This window comes from Columba livia, chromosome 3 (genome assembly GCF_036013475.1).
Source record: "Columba livia isolate bColLiv1 breed racing homer chromosome 3, bColLiv1.pat.W.v2, whole genome shotgun sequence".
NCBI lineage: Eukaryota > Metazoa > Chordata > Aves > Columbiformes > Columbidae > Columba > Columba livia.
In genome coordinates this window covers 17,002,505-17,017,296 of record NC_088604.1, presented here as the reverse complement: position 1 = coordinate 17,017,296, position 14,792 = coordinate 17,002,505, and the positions used below count along the sequence as shown (strand labels likewise).

At 37.3% G+C, this 14,792-nt stretch overlaps 1 protein-coding gene across 5 annotated transcripts in view; it reads left to right on the top strand.

The window, feature by feature from the left end:
* The window catches only part of ASAP2 (ArfGAP with SH3 domain, ankyrin repeat and PH domain 2), a 91,753-nt gene that overhangs the window by 26,959 nt on the left and 50,002 nt on the right, over nucleotides 1-14,792 (top strand). For all 5 annotated transcript variants that reach the window (XM_065059549.1, XM_065059546.1, XM_065059550.1 and 2 more), the window contains exons 3-5: nucleotides 907-1,052; nucleotides 9,751-9,825; nucleotides 11,136-11,185. In XM_065059549.1, coding sequence (XP_064915621.1) covers nucleotides 907-1,052; nucleotides 9,751-9,825; nucleotides 11,136-11,185 — 271 coding nt within the window. The remainder of the gene's footprint in view (nucleotides 1-906; nucleotides 1,053-9,750; nucleotides 9,826-11,135; nucleotides 11,186-14,792) is intronic.

Genomic DNA, 14,792 nt, shown 5'->3' with positions numbered 1-14,792 from the left:
GTTGAAGTAGTTAAGACTTAGGCCCCTCAGGTTTCCCTTATATTTGAATCAGGGGAACTTGCTGTAGGCCTAGATCTTATCTCATTCCCTGGGTTGAATAACCCCACAACATGTGCAGCTCGAGGCGTTCTGAAGGGCAGAAGCATTGGGTGTATGCTGGATGACTTGCCCTGGTGCAGCCTGCACCATGATTCAGAACCTGATGTCTCCATTAAGCACTGGATCACTTCTGGGGCAGAGCTGCTGGTTTTGTTGTCTCGGAAAGGAATCTACTTGTGAACCAAAAGTGCTTTGAGAACTGAACTGGGCTGTGGTAAACGCAGGCTGCTAGGATTTGCTTCAGATCCTCCCTGTTGCTCTGAATTGGAGAGCTGACGTAGGTGCAGGTTTTGTCCTCACCTGTAGTGTTGTTTGTAGTTCCATTTCGTAAGATGGCCCAAGAGTCTTAATTGATCTATTGTCTTCTATTGCAGAGATCCGGGACTCTGCCAACACACTCAATCTCCTCTGTTTCTTTGTTCAGCACACAGTTAAAATTAGAGTTAATAAAAGACTCTAAAAGTTCACTGTAGGACGTATGTGATCTCTGGTATGGTGCAGAAATATTGCGGGTCTTTCTGGAGTGGGTACCTGTCAGATGATTGTCTTGTCTTGGTGACACATTGTCCTTTGTACAGCATGTGAATAGATACACCTAAACCAGAATTAGCGAGGTACATCATACTTCTGGCATACCAGTGTTAAAATACCAATAATAAATGTTTATTGTATGAAGTAAACATTTTTAGAAAGAAATCTTATGAAGAGGATTTTTTTTTTTAAAAACAAACAAACAACAAAACTCAATTGTAATTTCAATTACATTTTATCTACTGATGATATTTTCATGTTTTGCTTTTTTTGAAGCTCACGTGGAAAATGAAGAACAGTACACACAAGCACTGGAGAAATTTGGAGGCAACTGTGTTTGCAGGGATGACCCGGATTTGGGAACAGCATTTTTAAAATTTTCTGTGTTTACAAAGGAATTAACTGCACTCTTCAAAAATTTGGTAAGAATTACTTAAGAAAAACATGTCGAAATTTGAAGACTATTACAAAGGGTATATTTCTGAATTATAACAGCTCTTTGTGTTGAAGACAACTTGTGTTTTAGCAACCACTGTTCTTAAAAAAATTGTTGGCCTAGGAAGCTGTCTCATGCCCTGGCTTTTCCCCTCGCAACACTCCAAACTAAAAAAATGCAAAAAAAACCACCCCACCCCAAAACCAAAACAAAGGAAAACAAAAAAACCAAACAAACCCAACAAAACCCCCTCTTCTAACAATTCTCACATCTTAAAGGTTCTCACAATAGAGTAGTTATAACAAGTATTATAAAACACACATTAATGTGCTTTAAAATTGTGAAACCTGCAAAACCAGCTTGTTTTTACTTTACCCAATGTTGCTTTTAGTTCATGTTTTCACACTTCCTGTTTGTCTTTTTATAAAGGGAGATTTTAGTGCCCCTGGAAGAGAGAGTCAGGAAAACAGTATCAAACATAAGGCTATAATGACAATGGTGTCCACTGGGGACCAATCCTGCAACTGAAGCCAGTAAGGCTTAAAAGCACCCTTCAGTGAGTCGAATGGGATGGAGCCAAATGGAGTAACAGGAGTTTTAGTTATGAATGGAGTATTTTCAGCCTCAATCTCACATTAATCAGAGGGCACAAAAAGAGTAGATTCTGACTATATCCTCTTAGCTACAGCATTCCTGTGTCTGAATAAGCCCCAAACTTACTTGAAACCACGCAACTCTGAAACCAGAGGCTACAAAGGGGACATGACCCAGATTCCTACAAGCATTTAAAAGTCTGTGCTTGATGAAATCAATGAGATGGAGACACATCAAATGCTTTTGTGAGTCCAGACCAAATGTCTGTAGTTTGCAGCCAGCTGGTCATAATCAGTTCTTTGGGGAATGTTTCCAGCTAATGGGATTGAGGGCAGTCCCATTCACTCCCTGGTGCTGTCCTCTCTTTTTACCCAGTTATGATATTGATGGGAGAGAATCTAGTCCCAGATGTATACGTCCATGGTGAAATGTATTTCATATTGGTCCTATTGATTTGAATATCTCTGGATGTAGAAATACTATCAGAAGAGGTATCTTTATTGAATGTCAGTCAGTAGTCCTGGGTCTACCATATAGAGGTCGACTGCTCCTGTGGAAGGGGAAATAGAATGGGTCTTCTAATTCATACCTTCTGTTGCCTAAAAAAAACCTTCTCTATCATGAATTAATTGCAATATGGTGACTTCATTAAACAAATGGATCTGGGGAATGTGATATTTAGATGGTTTTAAAAAGCAATCTACTAAAAGCTGCACCCCGTTCCCAGAAAAACCTTTTAATTTATTCTATTTCAAAAAGACTTTTAAAAGCTAAAAAATGTTGCAGTTTTACAAAAAAAAAATCTTAGCTATCTGTTCTCTTAAAAACAGTAATGACTATCTTTTCAAAATGTTTCAAACAAGAATAACTTTTCTTCCAGGAACTGGAAAGGGGAAAATATGTATATATATATATTTGTAGGAAGTGAGATGCGTGTTTTTATTACCTTTTCTTATCCATGTGAGTGTTCTGTGTGTCTTCTTCAAGGAATATTTCTAAAACTTCTTGGTCTGTACTGCTTTTTCACTAACAACTATGTATTGTTGCTTCAGTTTGTTCCTATAAGAAGAGGATATGTCATGAGACAGGAGCAGAGTCTGATTTTCTGTGTTTCTGAAGCGAATAACAATTTTGCATGGACATCAATGTATTTTTTTTTTTCTTCATTGCAATAGCATAGGCACTTTCTCTCTCATTTAGTACTGTCCAGTGAAGACCAGGTCTCTGTAAGGTTCTGCTCTTCCCTAAAATGCTTCATATTGTTGAAGTTTGAACAAGTTTTTTGTTGTCTACTGACTAGTAGAGGAAAACTGAAAAAACAGCGGAACCTAAGGGTCCTTGAGTTTGGTGTCTCTCTAGGAAAACAGTTTCCTCCAGAAAGAAATACATATGAAAAAAGACCTAAACTTCATTATTACTTGAAAATACCATATTTATTAAAAAAAAATCTAGAACTATAAAAGAATTATTAAACAAAATTAAAGTTTTATGTAACTTTGCCTTTTGGAAATTAATTGGCAGAGGTCTAGTTTTCTAAGAGGTTATAAGAGCATTGACTAGTGTAAAAAGGCCTGTACAGTAATTGGAAACAATTTGGGGTGCTATTTTCCTACAGTCATATAAGAAACAAGCCACATGCAGTCTCACAGTGTGATGAAGTATCAAAGTCTTCAAGCATGTTGGCAGTAAAAACATCCCTCTCCTCTGGTGTTTCCTTGTAGCACCCAACAGATTTTGGTTTTAAATAGTTTAATAAAAAATGTAGCCATGGACATACAACCTGCTGCTGTTAAAAACACATTCTGAAAGATACTATTTTTAAATAGACCTGTGCCTGGAGTTTCATGGGGAGCTGAATTTCTATAGAAGATTTTAGCTGAAATGAGCACGGAATGTGCAAGGAAGTGAGAGGACATGTTCAGACTGGAACAGATGCCAAAGCTGTTAACACTGGCAAAGCTTTAGGGCTACTGTCAAGTTTTGCCTTGTCATATATTTTGCTTTTGTTTCTAGAAGCTGATGTGTTCTGTCAGCTCTTAGCCTGGGTGGCATTTAGAGCTGTAGCTCACAAGTGCTTCTGCAAAAAGATTTTCTTTAAACTTGTCTTTAGTAAGGTAAAGGAAAGCTATTATAGAATTCTTCTACTTCAACATCTGCTTTCTCTAATATTTTTAAAGGTTTCCAATAACACTTTGATGTTTTTGTGGACTTATCAAGGCATCAGTGTTTTAAAATATTTCATTAACATCTGAAGCTTTTTTCCTTGGAATCCAATTATTCAATTGTAAACTATTCCAGTTAAAGTTCAAGTCTTGGGGTTTTATACATGTTTTGCTACGCTTTTTTATGTGTGCATTTCTAAACAGTGCATAAATCTCAAAAAATCTTTGAAGAATTTTGATCCTTCACATTTGAAGTGAATTCTAGAACACTTTTAGGAGGAGTAAATTGATATTTTCTGTATATCAGGGTCTCATAATTTAACTTCAGCCTTTCTAACACATAGTTTTGATCAGTTTATGATACACTGGGAATATTTTTTCTCTTGCTATAGCTCCAACACCAAGATACAAAATTTTCATTCAGCTTCTTTTGGATTAGAAATATTTTTAAGGAGATTGATGAATCAATGTGGGGTTTTTGGCTAGTGAATTATCAAAAAACACTAGAGGGTTTTTCAGAGGTAACATGGTACTTTTTGTGGCATGTACAGTATTGCTTCTTGATGGTAATCTTGGTGCTAATTCCTGGCAGAATGGTGGCACCCACAGTGCCCAGGTGGGTTAGTTCTGTATGTCACTTACAGTGTTAATTACTCTGTCTTCACAATAAATTTAATGCCAAGTTAATTTAATGCCAAGTGAGTATTAATGTGAACAACGTTAGGACAAGGAAAGGCTCATTTCAACGTGTCTGCACTTCAAATATTTTTTCCTTTTAATCCTGTCCTTAGACCGTTAAGCCAAAATGAAATAAAATCTGTCGTTGCCTGTCATCTTTGTCAGCACTCCTTCAAAAGGGATTTGATCTGTGAAGATGAAGTAGCTTTTAACAAATTCCATTTTCTGTATTTGTTGTTCTACATACTCTTTGCCCTTTCTTTTTCGATTGTTTAAATTTAAAGCTCATGAAACGTGCTGGAATCTGATGTTTCCACTCTGTGGAAGGTAACTGGGAGGAAGAGGCTCCATGTGAGAAGTTTTTCTATTAATAATCCTTGGATTATTATAGCCAGGAAAAATGGAAGAACAATGATAATATTTTTCTGACTGTATGCTTCTGTTTTACTTCATCTTTTAAATGTAGGAAGGGGATTTGCTTAAATGTAAAAGGTAACAAATAACAAAACTGAAGGAAATAACTTTTCTGTATGATAGATAATAAACATACATATGTAATAAACTTTAAATTATTACATACATATATAATAAGCTTAAGAATTTTACTTCTGGGATAGTAGGTCAAGCTAAGGTTTTAGAAAAATGTTTGGTGCTTGAACCTTCACAAGCATGTTTTGTTTAGAAGGAATCAGCTAAGTGCGTGAAAAAAGCTACAGACATACATATTTGAGGTTAGAGTATTATATATGAAACTGAATGATTTAAGTTGTCTTGTTTCAGATTTTCACTGGTATGCTTCAGGAGAGGTTGGTTTAATGGTGAGAGGAAAAAAAAGTGAGAGTACTCTTTGATTTACACATGTGAAGAAATAAACCAAGATGTAATAATTTCTCCTTAGTGGCATGGGTTCAGCTCCACCTGGAATCTTATCTTCATTTCTTTGCCAAAAGATATTGATCCAGCTGGAAGAAATTCAGAGGACGGTAACAAGAAATGGTCAGGCTTTGAATAAATTGTTCTGTGAAGGAAGCTTACAAGAGTTGGAAGTGCATGGTTTGGCTCACAAATAACTATGTTATTGTGGAAGAGGAAAATGATAAATTGCATATAAATGGGATCTCACTGAAAAATATTACATGAAGTGTCCCAGAGAAAGTGGGAGAAGCTTACCACTCAGGTGTTTAACCTAGATTAGAAAATGTACAATGGGGAGTTCTCCTCCTCTGGCAAGGAAGATGGGCTGGAATAACCTCAAGTCTCCTTCTTCCTATGCTTTTAAAATTCTATTCTTTATGCTTTTAAAAATAGCCTTAAAAATGTATTTCCTGTCATTTTGTGCTTGCGCTTCCTAACAGAGAAGTTCCCAGCCTGTAGTTTGTGTAGCAGGGGTGGTCCAGGGGCTGTTTCTGAACAGGACGTGGTGGCAACACCCGATACCTGGTGTGAAGGCATTTTCTGGGCACTTCGTAGCGTTCAGCTGCTGCTTTGCTGGAGTCGCTTTTCCCACAAGGGCGGTGGCTCGTGTCCCACCTCGGCTGCTGGGACACCCCGCCGGGCAGGGGGCGAGGGCAGCGCAAAGCCAGCGCTTGTCCTTGCTTGACAGAGGGAGGGACGAAAGTTTGTGCTACAAATCTTTGTCACGTGATTTTCTGAAGCCTTGGGGTTAGATGCTAAAAGCTCCAAGTTGAGACAAACAAACATCTCATCTACAGCGGATGTTCTGATTTGCACTTGCTCCCTGCTGTGTTGATTGCCCTGCTGAAGCTCACATCACTGGGAAAACTTCTGGAAAGTATTCAATCCAATAGTACTTACCATAAAAAAAAATGAAAATAACTTAAACACTGATTTGTCAGCAGGCAGTGCTGCTGTCACTTGCGCACAGCTGAGCTCGTTGGCGGTCGAGAAGCCCGCAGCTTCCCGCATGGACTACATCTAGAATTTGGTAATGGCGATAGGAGGCATATCATACACTGTTCAACTGCTTGAATTTTAGTTTAAATAACAAATGTTTTAAGGTCCACTCTGTTTATCTGCATGCTAAGAAAACTTCTTTTTGCTTGGATTTAGGAAACAACAAAACCTATTAAAGTATTGCAGGCACCAATATCCAAAGCTGTTCTGAGAAAGGCTAATCAAAATAAACAGGAGGACTGGCAAATGAAGAACTTCAGTGTTTAGCCATAGGCTCTTAAACTACTTGAAAATCTCTTTCCCCTTCACAAATGTTGGCTTGCCCGTTGTTTCTGCCATCGCTTCTGGCAGCTGCATGTTTGTTGATGTTTGTGTTCTCTCTCCTGCTATTTCTTCTTCCTCTTCTCTGAGCTTTCTCCCACTTAGAAAGTTTTAATTTATGACCCTGCCTCTGTCATCTTATCTTGTTGGAAGCTGTCAGAGGAAAGTGCAAGTCTGCCAAAGCAGCAGTGTTGGAAGTGGAAACCAGGTCAACTGTTGGGTTTTTTCTTTTTTAAAAACATACAAAACTTGGTAGTGTTCCTCTGACACAGGATGAGCTCAATTACTGTGAAGCTTTCCTGCACCTTTGTACATGTCACTTTTAAAAGAATTTTTTAAAACATAAAATAGTCAGAATGAGACAGTTATTAATGTATACATTTTAGGTGCCTGTATACACACAAAGTAGGAACTGCAGCATATTAATGCTTCTCTGCATGCCGAAAATGGGTCTATATTTTTAGATAGTTCAGCTTCTCAAGCGAGCAGAAAAACATGTAAGATCTTTTTCTGTATATTGCTTGCTGGTTTATAAATATGAGCAAGTATGATTCGTCTAAGTAGGTTAATAATGACAAGTTCATGCATTATGTATGTTTATATTTGTTACAAATAAAACAGGAGCATAGCGAATACAATAGACTGATAGTAATATGCAGATGGCAGCACACAGAAGGAATTAATTTGAAGAAGCAAACGTTGTCCAAACTTTTAAAAAGAATATTGGGCTTTTTCTCCTCTTTTTAAAGTTGCTTTGGACTTTCAGGCCCCATGACTTGAAATTCTAGGAAGCACCCAGAACTGTTTTGGAGGCTGATTGATATTTACATTAATATGTATGGATGGTAGTTGAGGGTTGACATTTTTTCTTTTCTGACTTAAGGAGAAAGCAGTTGCCTTGAATCTGCTGTTGGGAAATACTTTATTTTTGTATTGTGCCTATTTATCTGGATTTGAAGAATAATTAAATGGAGGCTATGAAAGTATCGATCCTTAGGTTAGATCTTTTGACTGCATCATACTAATAAAGTGGAGTAACAAAGCAGAAAACTTTGCATAGTATGAAATCTTAGATAAGACCTTGTCTGCTTCTCCACCTGGAGAGCCATTCTAGATGTGTCTGTCCACAGATGTATGTGTTCCATCTGTCTTTTTCTAGAAGTTTTAATTTTTTTACATAAGTTTTGTGTGATCTAAACCTTTTTCACTTGTTTCCTGTATCTACAACATATAATTTTATTAACGTTGAGCATGGCTATGTTGATATGCAGGTGTTGTAGTACTGCTGAGAAGTTAAAAGGTGGATGGTTTCCAGCACTGCCAGCTAAACGTGTAGATGTTTCTTATTCCATTTTTACAGGAATTATTTTAAAAACAAACACAGCTGAAATTTAACTTGTTGCTTCTGAAGGGCTGTGGTTGAGCCCTGCAGCTTTTTGAGGAGGAAGAGTAGGGTGGACAAGGGGAAATGTGATTTGTACTAAGAGTTTAAAAGATCACATTTTCTGTATTTCTTCAACCTTCCCATGTCCCAGGCAGTCTGTTTAAGCTTTAAAATGGATTTATGTTCACTTTCACTTTGATTGCTGGCTGAAATTTCAAGCCCATACATTAAGGTAGCAGTTTTGAAGAGGAAGGGTGGGGGCAGGGGGCTTTGTTGGTTTTATTTGTAGCAGCTGTTGGGTACCACTGGGGATGGGACCCTGGAGCCTGTGCTAGTGAGGCCACCAAGGGTAATAATGTTCTGTGTTTTTCCATTCTGGGGAAGCTGAAGCATCACAGTGGGAAATATTTTTTTCTTGAAGTTCCTGTTAGTGTCCTTTCTTCTCTGGATGGGTTACGGTAAAAGGGACTTTGATGTCTGTGACGTTGTGTCTGAAGAAACAGAAGCATTTGTGGCTACATGATGCAAAGTTCTTTCTGTACTTTGAACGTTTGAAATTCGTCTTCATAGAATTTGCATATGTATTTCAATGCTTCTTGAAAAAAATTCGCATTTTAAAAGGACAGCTAACAATAACATCAAAAAAAGAAATCCATCCAAAGGCAACCTTTGCCACATTGCTGCAAAAATTATTCTGATTTTTTTTCCACTGCATGGTTTTAAAATACCCTGGTTTTCACTTTGCAATCCATTTGAGTTGTTACTGTTTAAATGCTCTACCTAGACATCATGGCCCATATGGCCCATACCTTGAATGTTTTCCCTGAGCCATAAAGGATTGACCATGAAGTCTTTCTTTTCCTGGTATATACCACTTATTGTCTTATTCCTATCATCTTTCAGTCTTTTTCCTTTTCAAAATATTATCATACAGATACTTTATCTAGAACCATGATTATTTTACTGTTGTCTTAATTTGATTTTTTTTTTTTTTTCCTTCTTGGATTATTTGTTTACTGTTGAATTTCTTGCATACTCAAGGCCTCATAAAATCCTTATTTCACAGTGTGTATGAGACAAAAAAGGCAGATGTATTACTTCTTAAGAATACATGGAAAATATTGGCTTTTTTACAGGCCAGTGTTCTTTGTCTTAAAAACTGCTGTTGGAGTAAGATGCCGTGTATTGTGAGAACAGCAGATGTGTTTTATGGAATAGGTCTGAAGCCTGGAGAATAAACAAGATTAATTTAAAATATGCTGATGAACTTAAAATATATAAATGCTGGAAAATCGTAATAATTGTTTTCATAGGATTTAAACACTGAAATCAGATAATGTAAAATTAATGGTCCCATTTTGCATTAACTGTTGGATGAGATATTTATCATCAGCTGTAACTCAGCAGGTTTCCTGCTGTCTTGCGTGAAAGTGTTTCCAGAGTCAGCTTAATTAACTCATGGTGCCTCCATCTTTGATTACTGGCCGTACTGATAAAAATCTTCATGAAGCAGTGTTAGGAAAATAATATATAAGATTTCCTTGTGAAAATTTCTGAAATGTGTGAATTGAGAGAATGTACGTTCTGCTTTAAAATATATTGAATGTTTCATTGTAGTTTTCTTGTTATAGATTCAGAATATGAACAACATAATCACTTTCCCATTGGACAGTTTGCTGAAGGGAGATCTGAAAGGAGTAAAAGGGGTACGTTTATCTTCTTATTTATATATATAATTATCGTTGGTGTAATTAATACAGTTAGCTAATGTATTAATCTTATCTGATGGGAAGCATGGGATACTGAAGTAATGTGTTCGCTTAATAAACAAGAGGATTTTTTTTGTTGTTAATTGAGTCATCCCTTCTGTTTGTGGTTTCACATACAGAGTGCTCTTGACTGTGTATATAAAACAACATTTGAGAAGCTTTAAAAATAGCCCTGAGATATAGAAGATAAACAGTTAAAGAGGTGTAAGAATTATTAATTTAGAAATATTTATTTAGTAGAGAGAGGGTAGTACTTTAAAAGGATTATTTTTAACGTATTTATTTAGCATTCTAAAATTAGCTGGAACTGTATGGATTATTAAGAAAGATACATCAGACTGCATGAGCATAAGGTTTTTCTTAACAAAGCTGAAATGTATGTGTGCCCTGAGGATATTTCCTTTTTGAACTAATAACAACTTAGGACTCAAATGATGGTATGTTTATAATAAATTTCAAAGCCTGTAGCCAACAAACTTACTTGGCTTGTGCTTCGTTTACTACTGAACAAACAGAAAGCGACTGGCAGCTATTGTTCTAGGACACTGAAGGAAGGAAAATGTACACAGACTAAATATGGTCTCTGTAAATTACTGGAGGATGAAGAGATTATTAGTGTGATAGGCTTATTATCTCTGTGTTCCTTGCTTGCCGTATTTAACTCCTATTGTTCTTTTCTGCATCAGAATAGATACATTTATTACAATACAGTGTTGCCCCGTGTTCCTGACTTAAGAAACTCATCAAATGCTATTTTAATTTTATAATTGTTGAGATAATTAGCAGAAATGTAGGAATTAGTTCCTAATCTGTAGTTGCGAAGTTTTTCCAGCATCTGACAGTTAATGGTATTATTTTGGAGTTGGCTGATTTCTGAACTCCGGAACTCACAGCTCAGGACAGGTGCTGCTCTCCAGTGGAGCCAGAGCTGGAATGATGAGAAAACAGCTGATTAATTGCATAGTGGGCTCTTGGGATGACATGTGGTTATACCTTTTAAGGAGTAAAATGGAGCTGTAAAAAGCATCCTAGAAATGCTTTTAAAAACATGACTGTGCTAATTCTGTGTACCAGCTTGTTTCTCCTGTGTGCAAGATTGCTTTTACACAATCCTTAGGTGAGCTGTTGAAGAAAGAGGAGAGTCCCTTATTCTAGTAGGTGCTACAGATGGCCAAGGTGCGTCCTCATCATTAGATCCACAGTATTTCCCATGTAAACAATGTAACTGTATTTTTTTTTCTTGACAGGACCTGAAAAAACCCTTTGATAAAGCTTGGAAGGACTATGAAACAAAAGTGTATGTATCTTTTAAATTTTCATTTAAAAGGGACTGAAATGTGTAAAAGTCATTATTTAATGTTAAGGTCCCAGACAGAGTTCTAGCTGAGAAGCTGAGCTTTTTTTCTTGGTTGTTCTTTAAAACCTGGACCTGTGTGAAAGCACAAGTGCATGGGCACAATCATTTCAAATTCTGTAATATACAACTTATTTAATGGGTAAATTGTTTTTTGTGTCTATGGGTGCCGTGACAGTTAGTGTCTGCAGTAGACCTCTTTGCTTAATGAATTCCAAGTAACAAGCATAATCTCCCAGTGCACATTTATTCACTGTATATTCTTCCATTCCAATTAAGAAAGTTTTGCTTTGATTGGGAAATAATTTTTTAAAATTTTTTAATAGGATCCATATTACTGCCTTGTAACCTACTACACATTAAAGTCCACTTTCCTGCCTTCCTCTGCTTTTGGAGGACGCTATTATACAAAAGGAAAAGTTAGCCACCCCGTGTTTTCATCCTTAAAAGTGCAGCAACATAATTGTACTTGATGTCCTTTTAAGTATTTGTTGTTGTTTTCTTCTCCTCATCAGTGACTAATTCACTATAATTAGCAAGTTTCCTTAGTCAGAAGAGCACAGAAGAAATTATATACTTCATGCCTGAGTGTTTTCAAATGTCTTAACAAAATATATCAAGAATATGCAAGTCAAAATTTAGTTCTGGATTTGTTAGCCTACAGCCCTTGTCATGACTCTGTCATGTCTCTGGCTCTGGTGCATCTTATGAGGTGATGCCCAGTAGGAAAACCTTGTTTGATGCTGAACCTTTGGCAAAACAAGCTGCTAAGGCTGCTGAGGGTGTGAGTTTGCTACTACCGTTCCAAAACTGCCCCTGGTTCTGGATCAATCCAGTAGCCTTAGTAAACCAGATTTAATTAGCGTGGTGGATTCAAAGATATGGATGTTTTCTGTATTTCATGCCAAGGTTGGATGCTCTCAGCAGGTGTCTTGTGCGCTGGGAATGGCTGAACACCTATATGAGTCTTGTCAACTGTGATCATGTTACATGTTCAGCCCAATTTACTATAAGCCACTTGTTTGAAGGTGCCTGATGCAAAGTATAAAGAGCTATAAAATTAGTTTTCATAACAATTTTGTGTCGAGCTAAATTAATCAAATGAGTCAACAAAACTCAGCACCTAAAATCAAACATCATCGATTTTGGTACTTCTTAAATCTTCAAGTGGTTTAGTGCCCTACAGCAGGAGTAGTTATTTCCTGGGTTAACAGAGCAAATTTTATCAGCACAGCTGATGGTCTCCAAATTACAATTTCATAGTGAATTTTATTCTTTATTCCAGTATTACCTGGGTTGTCACAATTGGTTGAGTTTCATGTCACATATCCAGCATTTTTGATCTTCTGAGATCGAGTGCCACATATTGGACCCTGCTGATGCAAGTCCCGAAGAATCACATACCATGACACTTTTTAGCATAAATAGCTTGCAGATCCCCAGCTACCTATGTTGGCTGGGAAACTAGCAACGATTTTTTCATTTTTTTAAATTGCACAAAGGTGTAGGGATTCTGTAGTGTCCACTGAGCTGGCCCATCTGAAGCTGTGTGCTGAGTCTTCAGAAATTATTTCTGCAGGTGGCTTGCTCAAAAAAGCAACAAGTTTAACAAGTTAGCTAGGCCTCATTATTCTTTTGTCGAATATAAATGAAAACGGTCTAACGTACTGCTTTCCAGGCTCAGTTTGTGAGGAAGACCTGAGTGGCTTTTGTTTTTTGAAACTGCCTAGCTAGAGCTGCATTTTGGTAACTAGACATTCTGAAATGTTAAGATAAACCTCCAGTCTGACAATCAGAATTCTTGGAAGGTTGCGATGGCTCTGGTGTTTCATGTTCTTAATACCAGTGAACAGACTCACTTTGTGCTGTGCCAGTTACTGGCTGTTGAAGTAATGAAGATTTCTAACCATTGCACATGGCAGCAGTTGATCTGAGGATGGGCCGTAAAGAACAGTCCGGTAATTTAGTCTGCTATTCTCTACCTGTGCTTGATTGCGGATCTGAAAGCTCGTTTACTTATGTATAACTTATTCATACTGACATCCGACAAAGTTTGTGTGCAGAATTTAAAATACATTCTGCACACTGCTGGAACATATAGCAAGAACACTGTTACTACTGGACCAAGAGCTCTGATGCTTCTAGAATTTCTGATAGAGTATTCACCAGGATGAATATGTTGCAATGATGTAAAGATTTGTACTTTGATCGCCAGTTTGGTCATAGCAGGTTGTCTGTTTCAGTGTCAGGTACTCCAGAAATATTTCTGTTTGTTTTTAAACTTAGTTAAGTATTAGAGTAGTAAAAATGTGTGTAGAAGATATATTTGGACCTGTATATTTGGCAATTCTGATAAAAGAACAGTAGATACCTGGGAATGTTGTTGTGTATGTTATTTCATTTAGGACCTGAAAATGTGATGTTGATGTGTTTGTTTTCTACCTGTGGGATTGCTTGTATGATACCATGAGATTGGCTTTTCCTTTTAACCAACAGTCCATTAGAAAGCCTACTTTATGGCTTTGCTTTCAAACAAGACACTTGTTTTTTGATCCGAAGCAGAACCAGGTTATTTTTTTCTAGTGTAAGGAGATAACCTCTTTCCATGCTATCTCTGTAGTTTCTGCAAGATTTTTTTCACAAGTGAGGCACAGCTCCTTGACAATGCTTACTTCTAAGCCACTTATGTGTCAAGTTATTCAACATGCAAAAACTGAAGGCAGCACATGTTCATCAAGAAATTCTTTCAGATCTATTACCATTTTCTCTGATATTTCCAAGTGGTGGGCTGGTACAGTTGCTACACACTCTAGTTTTCTTCTTGTTTTAAGCGGTTAGATGAAAGCTTCACATCAGTATTCTAGAGTTTAAAGCTCTTAGTCTAACTTGTTGGACTCCTTCACTTTGATCAAGACCAAAGCATGATCTGCTTGAGGCTTGGGATAGGGAGCCTGGGAATTCTATGTACAGGAAAATTCTTTAAAACAAGGGGTGCTTTTTGTGTGTGTGTGGTTGTTTTACAACTCCAGAAATTACTTATTGTGGCTTAAGTTTGCCGGTCAGGGAATATTGCTTTTCACAGCAAACTGCGTCACTTTTATGAAGGAGCAGACCAATTGTCCATAGTTCTGTCAGACTGGAGCTTCCCCAATACCCCCACCCCTGCAAGGAGGACTGTGGGATTTGTCAGCCCCCCTTGTGTGTAAGATGGGTTCCCGGATCAGTTGAGGTGTTACCAGCTGTCACTGTTCAGCGTTGGTCTTTACAAATCAGAGATGGGAAGTTTAGATGTGATTTTTAAGCTAGGGTGAGAATATTCATTTGAGCCTGAATCTGTTCAGGTCAGCTTTACCATCTACTAAATTTTGAACGCAGGAAAACAATGAGGTTTTTCTGGGTTGCTGTTAAGTATGCCACTGAGATTTCTTGAGATAATAACTGTTTTTATTCTGTGGCTGTCCCAGATGGATCTGCACTTCTTTTAGCTGTGCATGTTGGTCATCTGTAGCAGCGCGTGGATGCAGAGTCATCTAAGGACTCTTAACTGCAA